This window comes from Cupressus sempervirens, chromosome 5, assembly GCF_028749045.1.
Source record: "Cupressus sempervirens isolate cs-2001-9-10 chromosome 5, ASM2874904v1, whole genome shotgun sequence".
Lineage (NCBI taxonomy): Eukaryota > Viridiplantae > Streptophyta > Pinopsida > Cupressales > Cupressaceae > Cupressus > Cupressus sempervirens.
Window position 1 is genome coordinate 944,231,275 of NC_143122.1, and position 24,071 is coordinate 944,255,345.

The following is a 24,071-nucleotide window of genomic DNA, read 5'->3' on the forward strand; positions in this document are numbered from 1 at the left end:
TCTATGGTAACATGAAGAGGTTTACATGACACGACTTCCTAGATTCAAGGATGCTGGTAAAGAATACCAAGTACTTGAACTAGTGAAAGCACTCTACGACGTGAAACATGCTCCTTGAGCATGGTACATGAAAACTAAGAAGTATCTCAGAGATCAGGGTTTCCAGAAGAGTCCTTATGACTCAAATTTGTATTTCAAGATTACTAGTAGTGATACTATCCTTTTTGTTGTATATGTTGTCGATTTAATAATCATTGATAGTTTTGCATCTTTGGTTTAGGAAATGAAATATAATTTATACCCTTTTTTGACATGACCAACCTTGGGCTTCTCCACTACTATCTAGGTGTCGAGGTTTGGCGACAGTCTCATGGTATCTTCATCTCTTAGGCTATGTATGTTAGGGCTCTACTAGACAAATTTAGAATGAAAATTGTTGGCCATATTTGGTTCTATTGAGAATGAATCCGCATTCTGATAGCTAGTAGGTATTTTGATCTATCTCATCGCCATTAGACCCAATCTTAGCTTTGTAGAGAGTTACATATCTCGCTTCATGACAACTACAAATCTTTGGGTTGCAGCAAAGGACATCCTGTGCTATGTCAAGGACATTTCGGACCAAAGATCCCACACTTGTTAGTTATATAGATTGGGGTTCACAAGTCTTTTTTGATGAAAAAGATTCCATTTTGGGCATGTCTTCATTTTGGGCACATGTGTTATCACTTCTGTTAAAGTTATAGTGTCAATAGATTGATTTTATATACATTATTGTTATTGGTAAATCATCATTTCTTATATATACATATTCATGTAATAATAATATATGTTATTATATTTATTATAGTATATAATATATATATTATACAAATTATTATTATTAAATGATGATTAAACCTTAGAGACATGTCTCTTCATAAGAGATGTCTCTTTTTCTCACATTTATATGAGATCCAAATCGGCATTTGGAATGTATCTATAACACTTTATTATAGAACTATATATATATATATATATATATATATATATAACACATATATACATTATACACAGACACACATATATTATACAAATTATTATTATTAACTGATGATTAAACCTTAGAGACATGTCTCTTCATTAGAGATGTCTCCTTCTCTCATATTTATATGAGATCCAAATCTGCATTTGGAACTATTTGTAACAATGACAACATAATTACATTTGCAGAAACGATTCATGTTACTTAACATGGTATTAGAGCCAAAACTGTAAATGTACTAAGAGGAGGTGATAATAAAGAAAGAAGTACTTTACATACGTACAAAACAACCAATGGAGAAGGATATGGACAACGTAGAAATATATTTGAAAATATCTCGCATCGATTTGAGTGGAAAACAAGAAATTATGAAATAACTCTCAGCAAGTGACGAGAAAAAATAAATCATACATCTTTATTGCACAGAGAATAGGGGATTATGATCAAACCATAGTCATTGGTTTGAGTGGTATCCTCGACGTCACATTAGGGTGACAGGAAATAAGTCAAAATTAAGATCCTTATTTAGACTCTAGACAATACCTACGAAAGCTTTGATGTGCAAACTAAACCATCTATACACATCTCGATCCTCTATGAGAATTATGTATGATGAAGGAGCAATTTAAATAGCACTATCGGGTTTGCACTAAGTAGTGAATATGATATGATCGGACAAAGCGATTGTAGAGAAAGCAGAAGAGACACAACATCCATATGAGTCATGGTCTAGATAACGTGGTGATTATGGAAGCCAGTTCAACAGAATCATGGAACCTCCTATCGAATAGAATATGCAAGGGCCAATGATACATTCCATCTATAGCACACTTATTCATTACTCTCATATAAGTCAACAAAAGAATATTACAATAATCAGAGAATAAATTAGGGAAAAAATAGTGGTGCTTTTATCAAAGTTTATTGTCATGTGCAACTCCCAAATTAGATAGAAACATATTACAACTATGTGAGAAACAACAACAATGAAAGTCAACATCCCCTCAATCAGTGTGATCAAAAGACATAACACAAGACACAAAGATGATTAAAATATGAGGTAATTTTAAGTGGTAGAATTATTATACAAAAATGGGTGGTACCTTTGTCCCCTTAATGTTGCGGACAAATGATATTTTACCGAAGACATCACTTTACTTCGTTAAAGCGACATAGACAGCAATCGACCTCAACCAATTTTAATCCAGCTCAAACATATTTATCTTAAACATGAGATGTATGCTTGATCACATGCCATGCGAGTTAAAGATGAATCCCCCACAAAAATGTAATGGTGGAATCAAACTTGACACGTTGGCAGATACAAGGTGCCTAGGGTGATGCAACATTAAGCACTGAGCCCTTGAATAAAAGTTTGTTAAAGGTTGCAAGAAATGAATATCCCTTGAATGTGGAATGAGGCATGACTTGGAATAAGGGTAATTAGACCCACACCCTAACAAAGTAAGTGCCTATAGAACAAAGTCTACGAAGGATTGGCATAAGGCATTCAATGGCTCCGGTGAAATCCACAGAACCTTAGTGATGTGGCTTACATAAACTAGCGACTTACAATAAACGTGGATGTGACATTACTAGTTTGTGTGGTAACATTGGTTTAGAAGATGGCCAGTCAGTGAAAATTCTAGTTTTGAGAGTTGTATATTGATCACGTGGCCTTATGTCAATTTAAACAAAAGTGGCGTGCAATATAAAAGGATAGTGGTGTTTGGGCATAACCCAAATATCTCAAGTAATAAGGTATGCCTTATAGGTAATGTCCATTTATATTCTTTTCATTATAATAAATATTATATGAAATATTATAATTGAAAATATACAATAAATTATATATAATTGCATTTGAAATGGCATATAATGATTTAATATAATATTTGTTAAATATAAAGAGATTTACTATGGGAGTAGAAAAGGTAAGATTGAGTATTATGTTATCTTACTTCTATTATTGAAAATATAAGATTAACATACATATAAAAGATGGAATATATACATATATGTTCAAAGTATATATTAGATATTTCTCTATATTACATTGGAATGATCTTATATTGTGTTGCAAAATTATCCTTGAGTATTATGTTAGTCTAATTCATTACATACGATAAGAGCTATGTACCTTGATCTTTTCCTCTGAGAATGTTATTGCAAGAAGGAGATCGAGATGAAGAGGGAGTATGACATTTTATTAGAGGCAACCTTAAAAGAGAGGGAGCATATAGAGGATATGATTCAGTCAACTTTTGGTCCTCTTGATGATATTAATTTAGAGGGAGTAAACCATGTGGTGATGGATTCACTAATGATATAAATTTGGAATACACAGATTGCAAGATGTGCGTAATATAGGTTTAATCAAAAGATCAAACAAGTACCTTTGCATGAACAAAGGAAATTTGAGTCGTGAGACGTTAATGAAGCTTTGAAGAATTTATTTGAACCATCTATTAGTGTCTTTTTGATGAATGGAACTCGACGTATCAGTTGTAGATTCATTCATGTGGCACAATCATACTCAATCAAGATATTGGCGTGTTGTGGACGAGTTGAGAAAATGGAAGGACATGTCCGCTACTACTGTTAAGCTAAATGAATGTTTGGACCTTCACTAGATGAAAAGGGCAAGATGGAACTTAGAAAGGAGTTGTCATATTTGATACAAAATTGTTCAACTATATAAGAATGAGTGGAAATTTTACATTGTGGGGGGAATAATAGTCAATGTTCCATTCCCACTTGAACCTTATTTACAGGGGAGATGTTCCATTCTCAAATAATCTAAAAAGCAATTTCTGAATCTTCATGTGTAGATAAGTATTCTTATCTTCTACATTTATCTACTCTTTGTAGTCTCTCTTATTTGTAATTCTATACATACTATAAGGGTTATTTTCCTTCATCTTTTCCGTTATGTTTGAGGATATTCTTATAGGAAAAGAAGGTTGGTACTTTACATATGCTAGCTAATATTATACAGACTCAATCTAATGATAGTGTAGTCAGAATAGAGTGACTATTGTGTTTAGTACTTGTTAAAGCCAGTCGGGCTGGGTAGTTAGGAGGTGAGGGAATGTGTGTGTTGGTTTCCAACCAACCGACCCTTCTATAAGTACTTAGAATATTGTCAATGTACTCATGTTTTTTGTTTTAATAAAGAAACCATTTCCTCGCCTACTAGTATTGTGGTATTAATGGTTCATTCTATGTTTTACTTATGTGTATCTCAATTGTGTTATTCTGTATGATTAGCATATCTCTATGAACTTGAGTGATATTTCCACTCTACATTTTTGGCGGTGCTGCCTAAGTTTGAACCTGGAGGTCAACAGGATGGAGTAATGAGAAGCCCCTTTCTACCACTTATACAAGTAACAATTAGTGACAGAGAAGAGGAAATAACTAGCGAAGATCGTTGACACGCGATCTAGTGACAGCCTGGGAAGTTGTGGTCGAACAGTACGTACAAAGGGAAGCTTGTGAGAGAACGGTTCTTGAAGGTATGATATGTGACGAACTTTCGGTGCCACCAATGTTGTACGATCTACTGGGATAGATTTCTGGTCTATTGGCACGCAACTGGTTATGTATCGAGGAAGAAAGAGCCAAGAAAAAAAAAAGAGACTAAACCAATTCATGCCCCTGATTCCAAACATATATCTGAGGTAGGTACCAGAAGAAGAAATCGAGGAGGAAGTCACCTTGAGGACACTACGTCTCCACAGCAGGAGGAGAGACGTCATAACTTGAAGGGAGGACAAAAAAACTCTAAACCAATTCATGCCCCTGATTCCAAACATATATTTGAGGTAGGTAACAGAAGAAGAAATCGAGGAGGAAGTCACCTTGAGGACATTACGTCTCCAACAGCAGGAGGAGAGACGTCGTAACTTGAAGGGAGGACAAGGGGATTCACTAGAATCCAAGAAGGGTTGGTTTAGCATACAATCAAAGGTATAGCCAATTTGGTCATCTTGGAGACACCAGGAAGGAAGTTAGGGCACAAAAATCTAGAGACACCTCCGTGAAGAGACCTTCGACAGGACAAAGTCCTTGAGAAGAGGATACTTCCAGTAACCAAGAATCGGAATCAAACTCATTGTCGAGAGGGAACTTCCAGTTAGGAGGAGGTATTCCATTGGGAGGGAGTGTTCCATTCCGACTGGAAGTATTCCATCGGGAGGGAGTGTTCCATTCCGACTGGAAGTATTCCATCGGGAGGGAGTGTTCCATTGGGAGGAAGAGTTCCATCAGGAGGAAGTGTTCCATCGGGAGGAGGTGTTCCGTCAGGAGGAGGTGTTCTGTAGGGAGGAAGTCTTCCATTGGGAGGAAGTGTTCCATTGGGAGGAAATGTTCCATTGGGAGGAAATGTTTTGTCGGGAGGAAGTGTTCTATTGGGAGGAGGTATTCCATCGGGAGGGAGAGTTCCATCAAGAGGAACAGTTCCGTCGGGAGGAAGTGTTCCATTGGAGGGAAAAAGCCCCACATAATGACAATAGACAAACAAAAACTGCCAAGGATCACATGAGATGGCTCGAAGGACCCCGCCCGCCACTATAAAACATGCATAACAATATGGCAAGCCAATGGAGAAAAACACTAAGGGGTATAGCCATTGACTGGTATACTGATTTGGAGGCAACAAAGAAAAACACACGGGGTAATATTTTGCACAACCTTTGAGGAGGAATTCAAACTCCTGAGGGACAATGATGAAATAGTAATGGATATTTACAATACAAGACTCTCCAAAAACCTTGATGATCAAGATGGATAAAATGAGGTTTTTGAAGCAAACATCTTTAATGATTGAGATTATGAGATTCTTCTACATTAAGAGGGAGTATGCCACTTCTTCTAAAGCAACACAGGAGCTTAGAAGATTAATACTCAGAGGGACTCTAGAAATACATGTGTGTGATTGCATGATTTTGATCGGCCTACTTCTATGTATATCATGAGGAAGTGATGACTTATCTAGAAAATCAGAAAATTGATATCAGAGATACAGTGAGTTTGACAAGAATCTTTGGGGGAAGATCTCTAATGGAGTAACTACTGGACCTAACTTCCCAGGATCATTGTTTAGAGGGAGGATTTTTGAGGTACAATCCTTTGTGAATGATATCTTCTCACAGATTTACTCCTCATAGTATTATTCTTGCTGAGTTTGGTGCTCATCCCTTAAGTCTTGCGGCTATTTTTGATCTGATTTGGTTCCTTCACTGTTTGCGTGGTTTTGTGGATTCAGTTGGCGAGCGTGCTAGATATTCCTACTTGGCATATTGTTCTTCTGTTGCTATTGCACGTTCTGATACTAGCTCTCGTGCTTGTTGCTGGTATGCACATGCTTCTTCTTTATTGAGCTCGATTGGGATTGATATTGATCATCTCCCTCCTTATCAGTTCTCTTTGAATGCCCCTGCTCATCTCCTCCCTTCTAGACAGGAGTTAAATGAGCATGTTAACTTGATATTTACAGATGGTATATTACTACTACCTGGACTAACCCTCATGGTGGCTTACGTTCGACGATGGCCTTTTATGCGGAGCACTTTCTGGAGATTAGTGATGGGATTATTGTCCGTCCTAGCTACCTTTCTCGATGATGGAGTCATGTTCTTCATATTACTCTGGGGTCTTTTAGAGTTGGTTCTCTCTGTCTTCATGCTTAGATTGATCATCATATTGATAGAGGGGAACAAATTTGTAAGCTGTGTACTTTAGTTGAGGTTGAGACAGAGATGCACTATCTTTAATGAGATCAGAGAGAGATTTCATTGTTTGTTCCGAGACTACTTTTCTCTTGCAGCCTTTTTCCTGTTATTATGACCAGTGATGTCTAGTGCTCTACCTTCAGGAGGCCACTCTACTTTGTGATCATACTTTATAGTCACAACTTCCTCATCGGCGTAGCTTTGTTCAGCCTATTACTGCTTTTTTTTGCACCTTAATCTCCATTGCGGTGTGTGAAAAGGCCGACTAGTTCTATCAGTGGTCATTCCAAATCTGTTAGATCTACCAGATCTCACAATGGTTTCTTGCGTCAATGACACTCCTCCATGAGTTCTCAGAGACATCTTAGGGCTCCTGTCCATTCACAGTCTTATCCTTCAGTGACTGATTTCTTTTTGCCAAGAAAAGATTCCTAGTCTTTTTCTTGTTCTCTCTCCTCTTCTTTTTCTTGTTGTTTTGTGTTGTTCGCTTTTCTCAGACACCGTTTTGGTGATCTTACTGTTTTTAGCTTTTTGGTTGTAAACTCTCAATCCCATAGACCTTTTTTGGTCTTTTATTGGATATTAATAATTTTATCTTATCTTATTTCATCTTATCTCTATGAGGGGAAGTTTTAAGTGAAACTCCTTGAAATGCATTCTTCTTTATAAGAGAAAATTAAGGAGAAAGCCTTTGTATGACCCTCTAATCGATTTCATGGTGGTTAGTATTTCACATACGATATGTAATGAAAGATGGCGATCTTTCATTGACATATATAAACAGAAGGTAACCATTGTAAGGTGACAATCTTATAAATGATAGACCTGTTATCATGATAGACTTCATTAAGTTGTCCCAGAGTTCTGGAAGTCGTGATAACGAACATATCAACCAGAAGGTGACGATTGTAAGGTGACAACTTTATCAATCGTTGATCTATCTTGTAACACCTAAATGTGTTGGAGCAAGTGTTATCATGGTTTTTCAGACTGGATTTTTTCGGACACCTTGATAACCAACTTAGCATGGTTCTTCGGGCCGGATTTTGCTAGACACCTTGATAATCATCTCATCATGGTTCTTTAGGCCGGATTTTGCATGAAAATCAATTGTTATGGTTCTTTGAGCCGGATCTTGCCGGAGACCATAACTTAAATTTGTCATAGACCACACTTAAAGTGGTGTTCAAATCTATTATTATAAAGACTTCAATTCTTTTTGCTAAATAGTGAGTGTTGAGAAATTTAGCCTTATAGTGAATTGAATATCATACTAGGATGATATCTCTTCATATACTTGAGAACATAATGTGTTCTACAAATCCTCCCTAGCTAAGAGGGAGTGTTAAAGTTAAGCTTCAGTCGAATTGATTTGATATACATTATTGTTATTGTTAAATCATAATTTCTTATCTATACATATTCATGTAATAATAATAATACACACACACACACACACACACACACACACATATATATGTATATTATACAAATTATTATTATTAAATATATAAATTAAATGATGATTAAACCTTTTAGAGATATGTCTCTTCATACGACATGTCTCCTCTTATGTTTATATGAGATCCAAATCTGCATTTGGAACATATCTATAACAATGGCAATATAATTACATTTGCAGAAATGATACATGCTACTTAACTTTGACCAATAACAAATAGCAAGATGCATCTCTTTTCTCAATGGAAGTTGAATATCGGGAAATAGTTAAAGAAGGTTGTGAGGCTGATTGTCTTCGAAGGATGCTTTTTGACATCCACATGTTTCAAGCATGCCCTTGACCCCCCTTCTACGACAATCAAGGGGTGCTCAATCATTCCAGAAATCCAGTCTTCCATGAGAAAACTAAGCATATTAACAGTTTTTGTCACTTCGTTTGTCAGGTTGTTGAAGATGAGTTCATGTATTTGTATTATGCCTGTACATTGGACTAAGCTGCAGATATTCTCACCAATTCCCTTCTTCCAAATAAGTTTATTAAGTTTTAGGGGCTCCTTAGTGTAGTTGGTAGATTGACAATTGGGGGAGGGCATTAGAATATATCTCCCTAAGATCTTGTTTATTTTTATTTTAATCGTCAATTTTGTAAATCTTGTAAAAATTAGAATGTTTCTAATAACAATGTCTTTTTCGTATAAAAACATCATCTTCATAAACTATAAATGAGCATTTTGCTCATTCTCTAAAGCATCCAATATTATACCAGTTACCCATGTAATAGGTCAGGCCTGATTTTGTTTGTTTGGTTTCTTTCGAAGAGAAGTCCTTATCATCCCCTGCAAACTTTCCTAACATATTTCCAATAACTCTAAAATAAGAATCGAACTAAAATTGTAGTGGAAGGTTTAGGAGCCTTACCTAGATTGGAATTGTAGAGAGGGATTCAGTAGCTAAATCAAGGCAAGGGTGCTAGGTTTTTTATACAAGTAGATTTTCCTTACAATTTCATTGGTAGTCATAAACGATGGTGCAGGGATCCCAAATGTCATCAAAGATCAGCACAGAAGATCGTCACTCTCAAGGATCTATCTGTACCTCACCTCCCAAGATTGGGTGCCAAGTAGTTGAAATCCTTTGGGGAAACCAATGTGGGCTTGGCTAGAGATCTCTGAATCTGCCAAACAAATCTTGCTTTAGAAATAGGCTTCATTTTTTGATGCCTCATGTAAAATATCCTTTACAAACTCCACCTTCAGAGGGTCACCAGCAATTTAGAGTGACTTGACATGTTAAAAGCTGTAGAAGCCCTAAATTTGCACCATGAAGCCATATTGGAGCTTGCAGCCTTTCTGTTTGATCTAGAGGACCTCAAATCTACTCTCTCCTATCTTGGGATTCCAATCATTACTCTCTTCCATATTTGTTGTAGATGGAGTTTAGCATGTGAACATTGGACAATCAAGATCTCTGCACCTAGTTCCTTTTGGTAAATTCTAGCTGCGGGCACCATTTGCAGAGATGATATAGGGGAAGACATTTATCTTGCTCAAGAGAAACTTGAGCATTATTGATATCAGGCCTCTCCAGCCTGTGCAGAGTGACAACCTTGATTTCGCCTTCCATTGATGTCTAGATGAGCCCTAGTGGTCACAGTTTCGTAGCTTTGGATTGCACTAAAACCAGCTCTTTTATTTCTCTATACATATCACTTTTAAAAGTTACATGTCAATGAATGTATACAAAACTTTAAAACTGATATAAAATTTCTTTTCTATTTCTTAATTTTTTTGCTTCAATTGTGGAGGATGTGACTCACATGTTTCTCTTTGGACTTGGATTGTTAAATTCATTATAAATAAAAAATGACTGTAAACTTTGGACCTGGACCTCAAGCTGTACCAAGTGCAGATCTGTGCCCAGGTTGAAGTTGGACCCAGTTTGGTCTCCAAATGCAGAAGGCAGTAACAGAGAAAATAAATTAAAAGCGGGGCATTGTTACTCTAGAAATAGTTCATGATTTGCAATGATTGTTATAAAACTCTTTCAATAATAAATCTAAATCATGCAAACTCCTGCTAAATGATAGAGTGAATTTATTATAAATTGTATTAATGTGCACATCTCTCTCATGGAAAGAGATAAAAAATAGATGATCTAGAAGTAGTTGAGTGTGATCTAGAAATAGCTAGTGTTAAAAATAGTGTAAGGCTAAATATTTAAGGGCATGGTAATTATGTTCATCGCATGCACGATTATGACATCTGAATATATCCTTGATTTGGCGAGAGGGCTTTGGTCTGCTGGTGAAGTTGTAAGGTCTTTAATGAGCCCACTAGGGATCAAGTCTTGCTGAGTTGAAGGCTCCGACATCTAAAAGGGATCAGACCAGGATTGTGCCCTAGGCAAATTCGACAGAACTGGTAGTCCTCAGTTCTTGGCTCTTAGCTACAGGGATTAACCTAAGGCTGATCTCCTTTTATAAAACTATATCTCTGATTTTGAGTTGCAAATTTGTATATATTTGTGATTTCAATATGTTTTATTATGTATGCATCCCAAAAGTTCCTACTGCTCTTCCACCCTCATCAATTTCCGTACCAGTATTCTGTACTTGCATCTGACTACAATTCTGATCTGATAAATTGATGAGAATGCTTATTAACAAGTAATTCGGTTATGGTCTACTTGCTAATGAATTTGCTGAGTTTCAGTGTTTGTTACATGATGCTTGTAATTGGGAAAAATAATCTAGAAGGGTTATTTTGCATTCAAAAGTATTGCCATATTTCGGTTGAAATAATAGTATTGAATCTACGTCTGTGAATTTTGGAGGTGATCCAGATGCAGATATTGGTGCTGGTGCTATTTCTGTTATTTAGTTCTTCTGTTGATTGTTGAAATCACAAGTATTCCAGTATTTTTTTCAGAGGAAATTTTTAATTGCGGATTTATGTTTTTCTTTCATTCAGTTCATTTAAATTGCATATGGAGCACATTCTGAGTGAAGCAGATGTGCAAAATCTGAAGGGAGGGAAAAGAAAGTTCAAATCAGAGCTCACCGCTTATGGAATGCCAACATGTAAATGGAAAACTACCAATGATACTTTTCCAAAGGTGATCTTTTGTCTGTTGTTTCAATTTTTTTGATGAACGATTATACAAATTATTTTCGTCTTTTTGAATATGACGAGTAAAACTATCTTGTGTCTTAGATTTGCTATTTTGCTTGACTTCAGGAACACCATTTGTGGCTGTGTGGTGTTTTCTAGCTCGTCTATCTAAGATGCACACTGCAATTGCTAATAAAAGCCACAAGTGGCAATTTAGTTGAAAATGAAACAAAGAAGTCAAACAGATTAGTTTGTGCACTAGAATCAGTGACACATAATGGTGGTAGGGATGGGTAGTGTAGTCTAGTTTAAAGAGAACAATAGTCCGTTGATGTTTTAGGAGTGGAATACATTAGAAAATTCAATTGAAAGAAGGTAACTTGATTTTTTTTTATCAAAACCTTATCTAGGGCATCTTATTGAACTGTTAAATATTTTTGCAAATTAAATTTCTCAGAATCTGGGCTTACCTTATTAAATAAGCAGCATGCAGAACCCTTTACATAATATTTTATCATTTTCATCTAATTTTGTATTTGATATCTCACTCTTTTCTACTATATAAGTTCACAGAAAATATAGGATTACCATTTTGCTAAATAATTGTTATGTTGGACACAGCTATTGTATGCATACACAATTTTTATATTGTGTTAAGTTTGCAGCTTAAGTCGTTTGTTTTCATGAATAATACTTTTGGTTTAAATTTTTTCAATGACACTCAAAATACCTATAACATAGTAGGGCACTCAGAATTTCAAGCATTTGTGTGAATGGTGCGCACTGCTATGAAGGAAGACTGAGCCAAATCCTAGTCTGGTGGTTCCCTTTTGAGGTGAAAAGCCTGATTAGGGTTATGCTCAGAAAGTTAGAAAGTTTTCTGAAGATAGTTGTCAAGTGTTTCCTTTATTGAAGAAGATTAAGCGCTGAATGTAAAGTACACGTGCCCACTTCTGTGATGGAGGATCAGGTCCAAGATTACAGTCACAAGCACTTGCCTGCATGAGCAAATAGAGGGATAGGGCTGTGAGCTCATACCCAACTGAAGGAAAGTCAAATTTGAGTTAAAAAAGTTGGATCACCGATTGAGGTGTGCATCTCTATAAGTGAATATTGAAATCCAACTTGCATTTAGAGGGATGTGCTTTTAGTCAAGGAGGCTTATCAAATTAGAGTTGTATTTCAGAAGTCAGACTTGGAAGCATTGAGATTCACAGAGCATGCTTTTTGCATGGAGAGGAGATCTTTAGTGCACATGTAGATAGAAAGATTCTATGTTAATACATAGTCACTTTTTGCAAAAGTTGATCATTTCCAAACACAAATCATAATCATCATATAAGATGCATGCCTTGATAAATGCAAGGAATCCTTATTTTGACAAAACAATTCACATGCTATCAATGGTCTAGTTTACTGAAGAAAGTTCCAATTAAAAGTCTTAAAGTTGATTTCTCAAGTGCATGCTTAGGTGAAGGATGCCTTTTAAATTTGAGCCTTTAAAGTTAGTGTCCAGGCAGAGTGAGGTTTGAATCAAAGTTAAAATGCTTGAAAGAGGGCCTCGCACATCTGAAGGTAATGCCATTTTGAAGAATTAATTTTCCGAAGGGTGTGCCATAGTGAGACAATTTAGCTTACAAAAAAACATTAGTAGAGGGAGACTTGAATGAGTGAATCATAAAACGGCAGATTATATTAATAAAATTCCAGATTAGATTGATTTTCTTGGAGGTGGCATTTTGAGTAGAGGAGATTTTTTGTAGTATTATGGGCACCAAGGGATTGATGACCGACTAATATTCAATTTGCAGCATTTGGGGCTCATTTAAGAGGGGACATCTAGGGTTTCTGAGGTCAATTTTCTGGTTTTGTAATGTTTATTGTTGTTATTTCTGTTGATGCACCAGGAGCTTGTGCTGCAGACAAAACGACCTTACATCAAACAATGAGAATTAACAAACAAAGAAGCTATTTTATCGAACGGTGACTGATAAATTGTGTGAATGAGATAATATATATTATATATTATAGAAGCCTCTAAGTAAACAATGAAATGCAGAGGAAGTCCAGAAACAACTGTAACCCAACTATGTCAGCCAGAAAAATAAATATACTAAACAGTATTCTAGTAACTATTACTAAGATATAAAAATGATAGCGGTCTAAGTAAACTTGAGTCTACATCAACAACCCCCCTTAAGTGCATCTTAGGAAGATTTTTCATGCAATATGAGATGCAAGATGGGTCTCGCCAAAAAGGCACTTTAGTAGACAACTAATTCAGATCCACATGCACTTCATTAGACAACTAATTCACTCCTTGTCCACAAAAGTACAACTAATTAGCTATGGGTGTTTAGTTATTCTCACTCCTCGAACACAAAAGTACTCTAATGCTCATGTATGATTGATAATAAAATAGGAATATTACATGTTTGTTACACATTGCTTATCTTTAGAATCATTTCTGTACCCCCTTTGTCTAATGCTTTGTGGCCTAATTCCTCCAATTATTGTTTCTTCCAAAACGAATAGCTCTTCGATACTCCATATGTTATTTTGAAACATTTTGGTTAGTTCAGTTCTGTCGTGTCCTCCCTATTTTTTGTTTGACATTGATTGTTTTAATGGATTCCCTGCTAGGGTAACAAGGTCTTCATTTGTTTTGTTGGGGTGCCTATTTATGTCTTACCATTCTCTCTTTGTATATGCTTTGGTGAAAGTTTCTGTTTCTTCTCGACTATGGCTATAGTTGATGCTTCAGCTGCGACTCTATGGTAGGTTTGGACCTATTTAAATTTCTCCATTTTCCTTGGTAATTTTACTACTACATTGTTTTGGTTGCTCTCTTATCTGAAGAGATGATCTTAACATTCCTGTAGCCGGTTCACATTTTCTTGGAATATGTTTGTTGCCTTTGCTAGGTTGTACGAGCATTTGGAATGTGTTACGTTCCCCTTTCTCCCTTCACTTCCATTCTTCATAATGCTGTAGCACTTGTTGCTTGCATTGTTCCTGATCATCTGAAGGTGATGAAATGACATGCAATGAGCTTTGGTAGTTTTTGCAATAGACAATCAACATCCTCGGTCATAGTTAAATTGTTCTAGATGGCACCCCAAGGGACCTATTTATTGAGAGCTTTTGTAACATGCTAAGTTTTCCAAACTATTTTAAGGAATTAAAATAACAAAATAACACTTCCTTTCAGAGTCACAAGAAGGACAGTTATAACAACTATAGTATCATCTATGCATGAATATTGTTTCATCTCAACTTTTATATATATATATATTTGAGAAAAGGAATAACAGATTTAACTACTCCTCATTCTACTGAAAGAGAAACTAATCTTACCTATAATAACCATCTACAATACATAATTTAAAATGCAAAAAATATTAAAAAAAAAACTCGAATTGTAATCATCTTGCATGCAGATCTTATCCTTCGGTTGTGCAAGCCTTGGCTTCTAGAAGAGAGAAGCATTGCCAAGGGCTTAACCTCCCAACTGCGGACTCTTACATATTCCCACACAATCTCTACTGAGAAATACTCTCCCTACCCTGGGAGGCTTGTGACACCACTGTTTAGTCACTGAACATCCTGGTGTTAAGAGTGTTGGTTAAACAACCAGCTAGGCTTAGGATACCTTCCATACACCTATCTGTCAACTGCTAGCAACCCTGACCTCTAGTGATCACAGTAGCAAGCATGCCGCTAACCTACCATGGCCAAGGATTTGTGTTGGCACTATGTACTCGATCATCCATCGCTCCCATCACTCGAGTGACAACAAGACTTGTACAATGGACTACCATGAGCTGACTTAGTTTGTAAAACATCTTTTATTACTTGCTTATTTGTTACTGATTATTCATTCTCTTATCTTATAGGGATAACCTGTAGTTCAATGGTTATCAATTCACACCCTTCATCTCAACCACGTTGGTCTTCCTTGATGAATTTTTGGGGTGATTACATAAACATGTATAATCACAACCATTACATTCTGCCCGATCTAGGCCTTTGGCATTACTAAAGATTCATAATTCTTGCAATTTATTCTTGACTTCATAATGATGTTGTCTCTTATCTTAGAGGTTATATGGCAGATACCTTTGTATGAGTTTGCCGCTAAACTGTTTATTGCATAGATTAATTAACAAATGCACACAGACAATGAATATGAACAAGAACAACAACCAGCAGAACTCTTCTTATTATTTGCATATGCCCACAGTACATTATACTTTTGATGATATGATATTTACAATGCTTCTCGAAGGGGTTATAAATACCTTCCGAAAAACTTTCCCGAAGGAGTTTGTCGGCCAGATACCTTATGCCCGCTACAAACTGTTTACCCGTCAGCCGATGCACAATTTCTACCGACGACATCATCCCCCCCAAAAAGAAAAGTTGTCTCCTGATGACTAGCAAAATTAGGAGACAACCCACAATCAAGAAAAAGAAATATTAGAGAGAAGGAGGTGTCGCAGAAGAGTGCTGTTGACGACGCAACTTATACTCCTGGTCAGTCTGGATGCGCAGATCTGTCTGAATCTGTGGATTAACTTCTACGAATACCAAGCTTGCGGATAGTAAACCTCTTTGTACAGTCCCACGATCTCATGTGTCAACTTCATCATTGGAGTGTTACTCGGTCCCAACTCTGGCTCAGTGGCCCAATCTGCCAACATCTCTGGTGTCTCCACTGCTGGCCACCCTCTATCCACAAAACAAGTTTGAAATCGCTTAGGACAAATCCCACGAATATACGCTCGAATCAAATGCCACTCCCTTCGCCGAGTGAGAGCCTAAATCGCCACATCATGCCCCTTCTTCAATGCAGATTTCATAGTCCTGAGGTAGTCCCTGCACCTGTCCTCATCCGACCCGTAATCCTCCTTGGCGAAGTCCTCGAATGACCATTCGGGATCACTATTGTCCTCCTCATCAGCGGGAGCCATGCCCACATCTGGTGCCGCCTCCTCTGCTGTCGGTGCAATCATGGCATGTGGCATTCCCTCCTCCTGAGACTGAGGCTCTGGTATAGGTGCTACTCCGGAATAGCTGGGGGACTGAATGGATGGGCCACGCCTGTCAGGGACGAGTCAGAATTGCTGCCTCAGAAAAACACTGGCTCTATCCATGACCTCTGGTTGTTCGGGTTGCGCTGGGTCTGTACACTCCTGTACTCCTCCGTCTGATATGTTCTCTACTGGAAGTGCCTGGGCTTCTGCTGACTGTGCTACTGTAACAACTGCTGCTGGCTGACTTATGGCAGGCACCACGAGTGTTGCTACCGGAAGTGCTTAAGGAGCTGAAGAAGTTTCTCGGTTGACGGGTGCTGTCAGGTCGGCAAAGCCGATCGCAAATCCTGTCCCTGGCCGGACAGGAGAAGGCCGTACCCCGTGTTGCCATGGTGCGGCTAGTGTGACTGCCTGGTGGGATCCTCCAGTCATCAATACCGGTCGTCGAGTCTGTCCAAATCCTGGAATGTGAGCCATGTGTAGACCTCGGGGTAACAACTCAGAAGTCATAGGAACTATAGTACGCGGAAATAGCAAGGGGGTAGCCGTGACAATCTGAACCGCTTCATTATCCTCTCCCTCCCCTTCTTCTTCCTCCACACTATCCTGCTCAGAAGATGTCTCCTGTTGGTCGCTGTCAGTATCATCTGCCATGTCCATCCGGGGCCTCTTTTGACCTGCTAAACCCTTCTGCCCAGAGATTGTGTCCAAGTGCTTCCATTGCATGATAGGAGGTTCTCCTGGAGCCAGTGGTCCAGGCTGTGCCTCTATCTCCTCCGTTGGAATCAACCGTGCTACAACATCCAGGAATAGACCAATGGCGTAATGGTGCATATAGAAGGTCTTGTGCTGGAGAGTCATGAATTCATGCATCCGTTCAGCCAGCATAGATGCCCAATCATACACTTTCCCAATCATTATGCCGTTCATCATAGACACTTGCGGAAATGTGATATCCGATGCCCTAGAGGATCGCGTGAGCCTGCTTTTAACCAAGTCCATCAGACACCGCCATGGCCCTTTCGAAATGTCGGTTTTCTTTAAACCCCTTCCCTTCGATGTCTCGGCTAATGCCGCCTGTTCTGCTTTAGTCAAATCTCCACATACTAATTTGATTAAAAATAGCTTTCCGTCCTTTGGAATTTTCTTCGGTTGAATCTTTCTGCCCTGCTGCCGTAGAATGCCAAAAACCCGTGTGAAATCTGCTGCTTTGAATGATACCACTAAGTTTCGTCCCAGATACTTAAATGTGCTCCTGCGAGAAGCTCTGCCATATGTCTCAATCATGGTACGTAGATACCCTTCATAATCTCGAATGCAAAAAATCTGCATCTGAATGGCCCATTCAACTTGCGCTCATCTGATGCTTGCTTTGACTGGATGGTCATCAGGGGTTTCTTGCCACCATTTCCGGCAATCCATTCCATTTAATCCCTCAAATTGTATAGTCTGTGGTGTGACTTCAGCTGCTGTAGGTGCTACAGTCTTACACTTTTCCTTGCTGCTGCTCGAGCCTTCATACAAATTACCTGTACTCGCCATGCTCCTGCCTTCCACAAGTTTGGACTGTGCTAATTGTTTTTTCCATTGCCGTTTACCTGCAGACTCCATTAATTATATTTATCTTTTCCTAACGGTCTCCCAAATCCGTACAGTGAAGAATTCTTCGAAGTCCGTACGGTGAATTGCAACCTTTGAAATGAGAAATCCGTACGCACAGTTTGCCTTCCCCAAATCCGTACGGTAGTAATTTCAATACCCTCCACTGATCATGGTATACCGCCTTGCTTACTGGTGAACTCCGTACCTTAACCTGGAAGATCTTGCATTCAATAATCCGTACCCTACTCTTCAGAAGGAAACCGTACACTTGAAATGCTGGAAGCCTTCAATAGGGTTGGTATTTAACAAGCTGTACAATGCCCTGCAAGTTGCATATGATAACTTGACCCTTCTGTGATGAAATCCGTACGGCTTCCAACTTGACACAATATGGATTTCAATCTTCTTGGAAGGCCGTACTTGCAATATCCCACCTGTTCTTGAAAATCCATACAATGGAAATTACAACTCTTGGCTCCAAATTCCGTACGTTAATCTTCTGAGGCTTCTTAAAAAACCGTACGGTGGTCTCAGTGTTAAAGAATGCAACTTTTAAAAACCGTACAGTGCAAGGAAAACCCCTACCACAGGAAAATCGTACAGCAACTATGGAATCCGTGCATTCTTAAAAACCCGTACTACAGCCATGAAATCCGTACATTCTTTAAAAATTGTACTACGACCTAAAATTCGTACATTCTTTAAACAAATCGTACTGCAATTGTCTGGAAAACCGTACGCCTTAAGTCAAATATGGAAACCCGTACAGTGCTGTCTCCTGTTAATATGGAACCGTACGGTGCTTTACTTTTTTTTTTTTTTTAAAAATTTTTTATTTTTATTTTAGCAAAGTCAGTTTACCCTTTTTCTGACGCAGAAGTCTTCTGCTCATGATATATCTTCAACTTCGACCCATTCACCGCCTGAGGCACTTCGTGTCCATCCAAAGTCCATAATTTGATTGCTCCATTATCCCCTACTTCCCGAATCTGATACGGCCCGACCCACTTAACCTTGAACTTGCCCGGTTTGATCTCATTCCGACCGTCGTACTTTAATACCCACTGTCTGGGCTGAAACTTGTTTAGCTTTAGGTGCTTATCATGCCATGCCTTTCGCCTATTCTGCGTTACTTCAGTTGCCCACTGTGCTAATAATCGCTTCTCTAACCTGTTCAGTTTATACAACCGCTCCCTTAAGCTTTCCATGTCGCCCAACTTGGTTTTTAGTGCTATCCGCAAGCTTGGTATCATAAATTCCGCTGGTACTACAGCCTCCTCTCCAAACATCAGTTGAAACGACATGTGTCCTGTTGTGACTTTGTACGCCGTGCGGTAAGCCCACAGAGCAGAATGTAATTTCTCCTCCCAATCCTCCCCTTCGATGGTGCAGGATTTGTATATAATTGATACCAGGATTTTGTTGGTAGCTTCGGTCTGTCCGTTTGCCCTTGGGTAATACGGACTTGACAGCGAATGGTAAATTTTGAACTCCGTGGTGAGCAGTCGGATCACATGGTTTACAAAATGTCCTCTATCGCTTGTTAATTGTAATGGAATGTCGTACCTAGTAATAATTTGCTCATAAATAAACTATACTGTACTTATCGCCGAGTTGTCTGGTAGTGCACGCGCCTCGACCCATTTAGTCAAGTACTCCGTGGCAACCTCAATGTAACGACATCTTCTGGTTCGGCTCGTCTTCAGGGGTCCTATGAAATCCAAACCCCATCGTTCAAAAAGCTCCTGAGCATGAGAAGGATTCAGAGGCATGATATCTCTTTTTAAGGGTTTTCTAGCTCGCTGACATGTATCGCATGCAACAACCCATTCCCTGGCATCATTGTATAATGTTGGCCACCATAATCCTGCTAGAAGTATTTTTCGTGCAGTTGTGTCTGGCCCCATGTCTCCTCCTGCCGGTCCTTCGTGCGCTTCCTTCAGTACTCGTGGAATTTCTTCCTTCAGGATACAACGCTGCAGGATCTGATCGGGTCCCATTTTATACAACAATCCATTAATCAGCTGGAATATTCCACTCCGTATCACCAACTTCCATTTTTCATTCGGTGGCATGGTATTTGGAAGCTGTCCTGTTGACAAGTATTCGCTGATGCTTGTATACCATTCTGGTAGTGCAGCAATCTGAAATAGCTGTGCATCAGGAAAGTCATCATTTACACCGTCTGCCGGTTCTCCTGTTCTGATACGTGGTAAATGATCCGCACTTACATGTTTCTTTCCTAGCCGGACAATAATCTTGAAAGTAAACTCTTGCAACAGGAGTAACCATCGGCTGATTCTTCCTTGAATGACTGGTTTGTTGATCATATACAACAGGGCCTGATGATCAACATAGAACACAAATGGAGTGGCCAACAAGTAATGTCGAAATTTCTGCACAGCATAGACCATCCCCAATGCTTCCCGTTTAGTTGTACTATAATTTTTTTTAGCTTTTGATAGCAAACGACTGGCGAAGTAGATCGGATGATCCGACCCGTGGCTTCCTGTCTGTGCGAGAGTTGCTCCGATCGCATAGTTTGATGCATCCACATGGACATGAAACTCCTTCCAATCTGAGTATGCCAAAATAGGTGCTATAGCCAGTCGTACCTTGAGTCCTTCGAATGCTTCATCCTGTTCCTTGTCCCATCGGAACGATTCTGTCTTGGAAGTTAATCTATCCAACGGATATGCTATCTTGGCAAAATTCTTGATAAAACATCTGTAATACCCTATATGCCCAAGGAAAGATTTTACCTCTATCACATTGGTGGATGGCTGTATCTCCAATATGACCCGCACTTTGTCCGGATCTGTCTTCAGTCCTTCCTTACAGACTATGTGTCCGAGCAACCTTCCATGTGGAACCATAAATCTGCACTTCTTCGGGTTTAGGGCCAAACGCGCACGGCGGCACCTTTCCATACACTCACCTAAGGCTGCTAGATGTTTGTCCTCCACACTGAACACTGACCAATCATCCAAAAATGCCTTGAAGTTTCCGACGGACATCTTGTCAAAGATGTGTAGTATGATCCGCTGAAATGTCGCAGGCGCATTGCACAGACCGAACGACATCCGATTATAGGCATAGACCCCATCTTCTACGACAAATGTCGTCTTCAGTTTATCCTCCTCTGTGATTGAGATTTGATTGTAGTCGGAAAAACCATCCATAAATTAGTAGATCTCATGTCCTGCCACCTCCTCGAGGATGCTATCCGTGAATGGGATCGGGAATGGATCCTTGATGGTCACTGCATTCAAGCATCGGAAATCAACACATATTCGGATTTGAATGGAGTCCTTCTTCAGGGAGATCACGATCAGGGATACCCATTCACTGGTTTGTACCTTGAAAATAATTCCGACTTCTAGCATCTGATTGATTTCTTCCGTAACCCGGGCCGCATAATTTTTGTTCATTTTGTAGGGCCTTTTCTGTACGGGTATTGCTCCTTCGATCAATGGAATGCGGTGCACACATAATTCAGGTGGTACGCCCTTCAGGTCCTTGTACGTCCATGCAAAGACATCCTTATATTCTAAAAATATCTTGAATGCTGCTATCTTTAGTACTGGGTCCCAATTGACCCCTACCAGTATGTTCCGTGGTTCTGCTTCGTCTCCCAAATTCATGGTCTGCAACGCGACTTCATTGTATTTGATGGGTTCTTCTTTAGTGAACTGATGGGTCGGGGTTACATCGAGTGACGCATCCCCTTCCGTTATTTCAGTGAACTCCTTTGGAAATGCATCGGTATTGTTTTCTTCTATTGTCAGTACGTTGCAGGTTGGAAACAATTCATAATCCTCTATCTGCCAATGGTACAGACCATTTACTGAATCCAAATCTTCATCTCCTTCCAGTCGTAAAACTCCCTCCTGATCCGGTTCCATAATTTGCCCCTTTTCATCCTCTTCTCCCTCAGAATCTGACGAGAGGGCTTCGTCCCCGACCATCTGAGTGTGTAGATCAATGACATACTTCCGGCCTTTGCTTTCGAGTGATAAAGTATTTTTCTTCCAATCGTGCTTTGCTTTTGCTTGTATTAGCCACCCCCGACCCAAAATAGCATTGTACCCCTTTCGCCTGAGAGGAATCACCACGAAGTCCAACAGGAATGGTTGTGTTCCGATTGTCACTGGTTGCGTTGTGAGGATTCCCAATGGCTTGATTCCATGTTGATGGGCCGTTAGCAGTTGGAAGGTAGGTGGCCATAATGTCGGCCGTCCCAACTTTTTCCAAGTATCCTCTGGTAGCACATTGACACCGGATCCTCCGTCGACGATCGTGTCTGTTAGCACAGTCCCGAGAATGCCCATTTCAACAACCGCCGGATAGCGTCTAGAGGAAAGAGCTAACAACATCGGATCTTCTGCACTTGTACCCCCGTGTTTGTCGTTGTCTTGCTCTACGGGTTGCTTAGCACTTGGGACTATATTTGTGAGGGCCGTACGGAGTTAAGGCATCGTGAGCAACAAATCATTTATCCTGACGGGTATCTCAGCTTGTAATATTTGCCGTACAATGTTCTGTTCTGCACAGTTTCGGACTGAGGTACTTGGCGGGTCCTTCAGGTGTGCCATTTTTGCATGTGTTGCTTTCTGGATCTCTGCCCTTGCTTCCTCCAGTCTCTTTTTTTCTTCCACTGGGTCAGGGTATACCTTCGCTTGCTTCCGAGTGATTGCCAGAACTTCTTCTTCGTCTGTCCCTACGGTAATCAAGTTTACTCCGGACTTCAAACACTTAGCATCATCATGATCTCCAGGTCCACACCATCGACATAGCAACTTCGGTGTGTTCGTCGTTGTGCACTCTCGGGCAAAGTGACCCCACAGATTGCATGTGCGGCATTGAACAATTGGCCGACCATTCGCATCGTACTGAATTCGACTCCTTCCTCCATTGTTGTTGTTGCCACCATTGTTGTTATTGCTGTTGTTGTTTGGACAACGCCGGTTGTTTCTATATCCGCCTGATGTGGCACCTTCCGTACTGGTGTTCCCGTTCCCTCCTAACGGGGATGCCTCCTGTGACAGGAACACTTGTTGCGGTGTCCTTGTTTTTAAATTGAAAGGGCATTCCTTTACCGAGTGTCCAAGGATCTGGCAGATTTCACAAAATTGATCTTTCGGGCAGGATCCCTTCGTATGGCCTTCTTTCTTACACTCCGTGCACCATAGATCATTACCCTTAGTCACCTTGTTCATGTTTTTGAATTCCTTCATCATTCGCATCATGTCCTTCTGGAGGGCGCAGACCTTCTTGTTGCTGCCCTCGTCATCGTCGCTGCTATCTTCTCCTGAAGGGTCATCATTATCTGAATCTGATGAGCTGGTCTTCTTTTTTTTTTCTTTGTCTTCTGGTCACTTTCGAGGTTCATTGCCCGATTGTATGCTTCAATGTATGTTGATGGTGTCACGATCTTCATCTTTTTTCGCAGCTTCGGGTGAAGGCCTTCAATGAACCATCTTTTCTGGAGGCCATCTGCCGGCTTATTCTCCATTTTACTGATTAAGTCCTTCAATCTCCCAGCAAAGACCCGTACTGTTTCATTCTTCTTTTGCTTGGTATTGAATATCTCGGCTACAATTTCATTATTATCACGCAAAAGTTGAAATTCCGCGATGAACTCCTTAATATTATCCCAACTATTTAATTTCTGTGGATCAGCATCAGTAAACCAATCAATCGCAACACCCTGTAGGGTAGCAGGAAATTGTCGGATCCATTCGTTTGTATCTGTTATGCCATTTGCCCTTCAGATCGTTTCACATGTTTTACAATGTCGAATGGGATCAGCTGCTTCATCACCATCAAATTTAGGCAATTTTTCCTTCGGACCTGCCATTATCACTATATGTTGGGGGTTTTGTTGTGTACCTGCGCTATTTTGCACGCCCGCGCTGTTTTGAGCTCCCGCGCTATTTTGAACACCCGCGCTATTCCGCACACCCGTGCTGTTCTGGACACCCGCGTTGTTCTGCACACCCGCACCGTTTTCTACACCCGCGTTGTTTTCGGCTTTCGTGCTGTTTTCGGCTTCCGCGCTGTTTTCAACACCCACGTTGTTTTCGACTTCCGCACTGTTTGG

The 24,071-nt window shown here is 39.6% G+C and overlaps 1 protein-coding gene across 2 annotated transcripts in view; it reads left to right on the plus strand.

Annotated features, from left to right (window-relative positions):
• NOF1 (U3 small nucleolar RNA-associated protein) overlaps positions 1 to 24,071 on the plus strand; it is a 341,291-nt gene that overhangs the window by 77,423 nt on the left and 239,797 nt on the right. For both annotated transcript variants that reach the window (XM_089833039.1, XM_089833040.1), the window contains exon 6: positions 11,190 to 11,334. In XM_089833039.1, the coding sequence (XP_089689165.1) occupies positions 11,190 to 11,334 (145 nt within the window). The remainder of the gene's footprint in view (positions 1 to 11,189; positions 11,335 to 24,071) is intronic.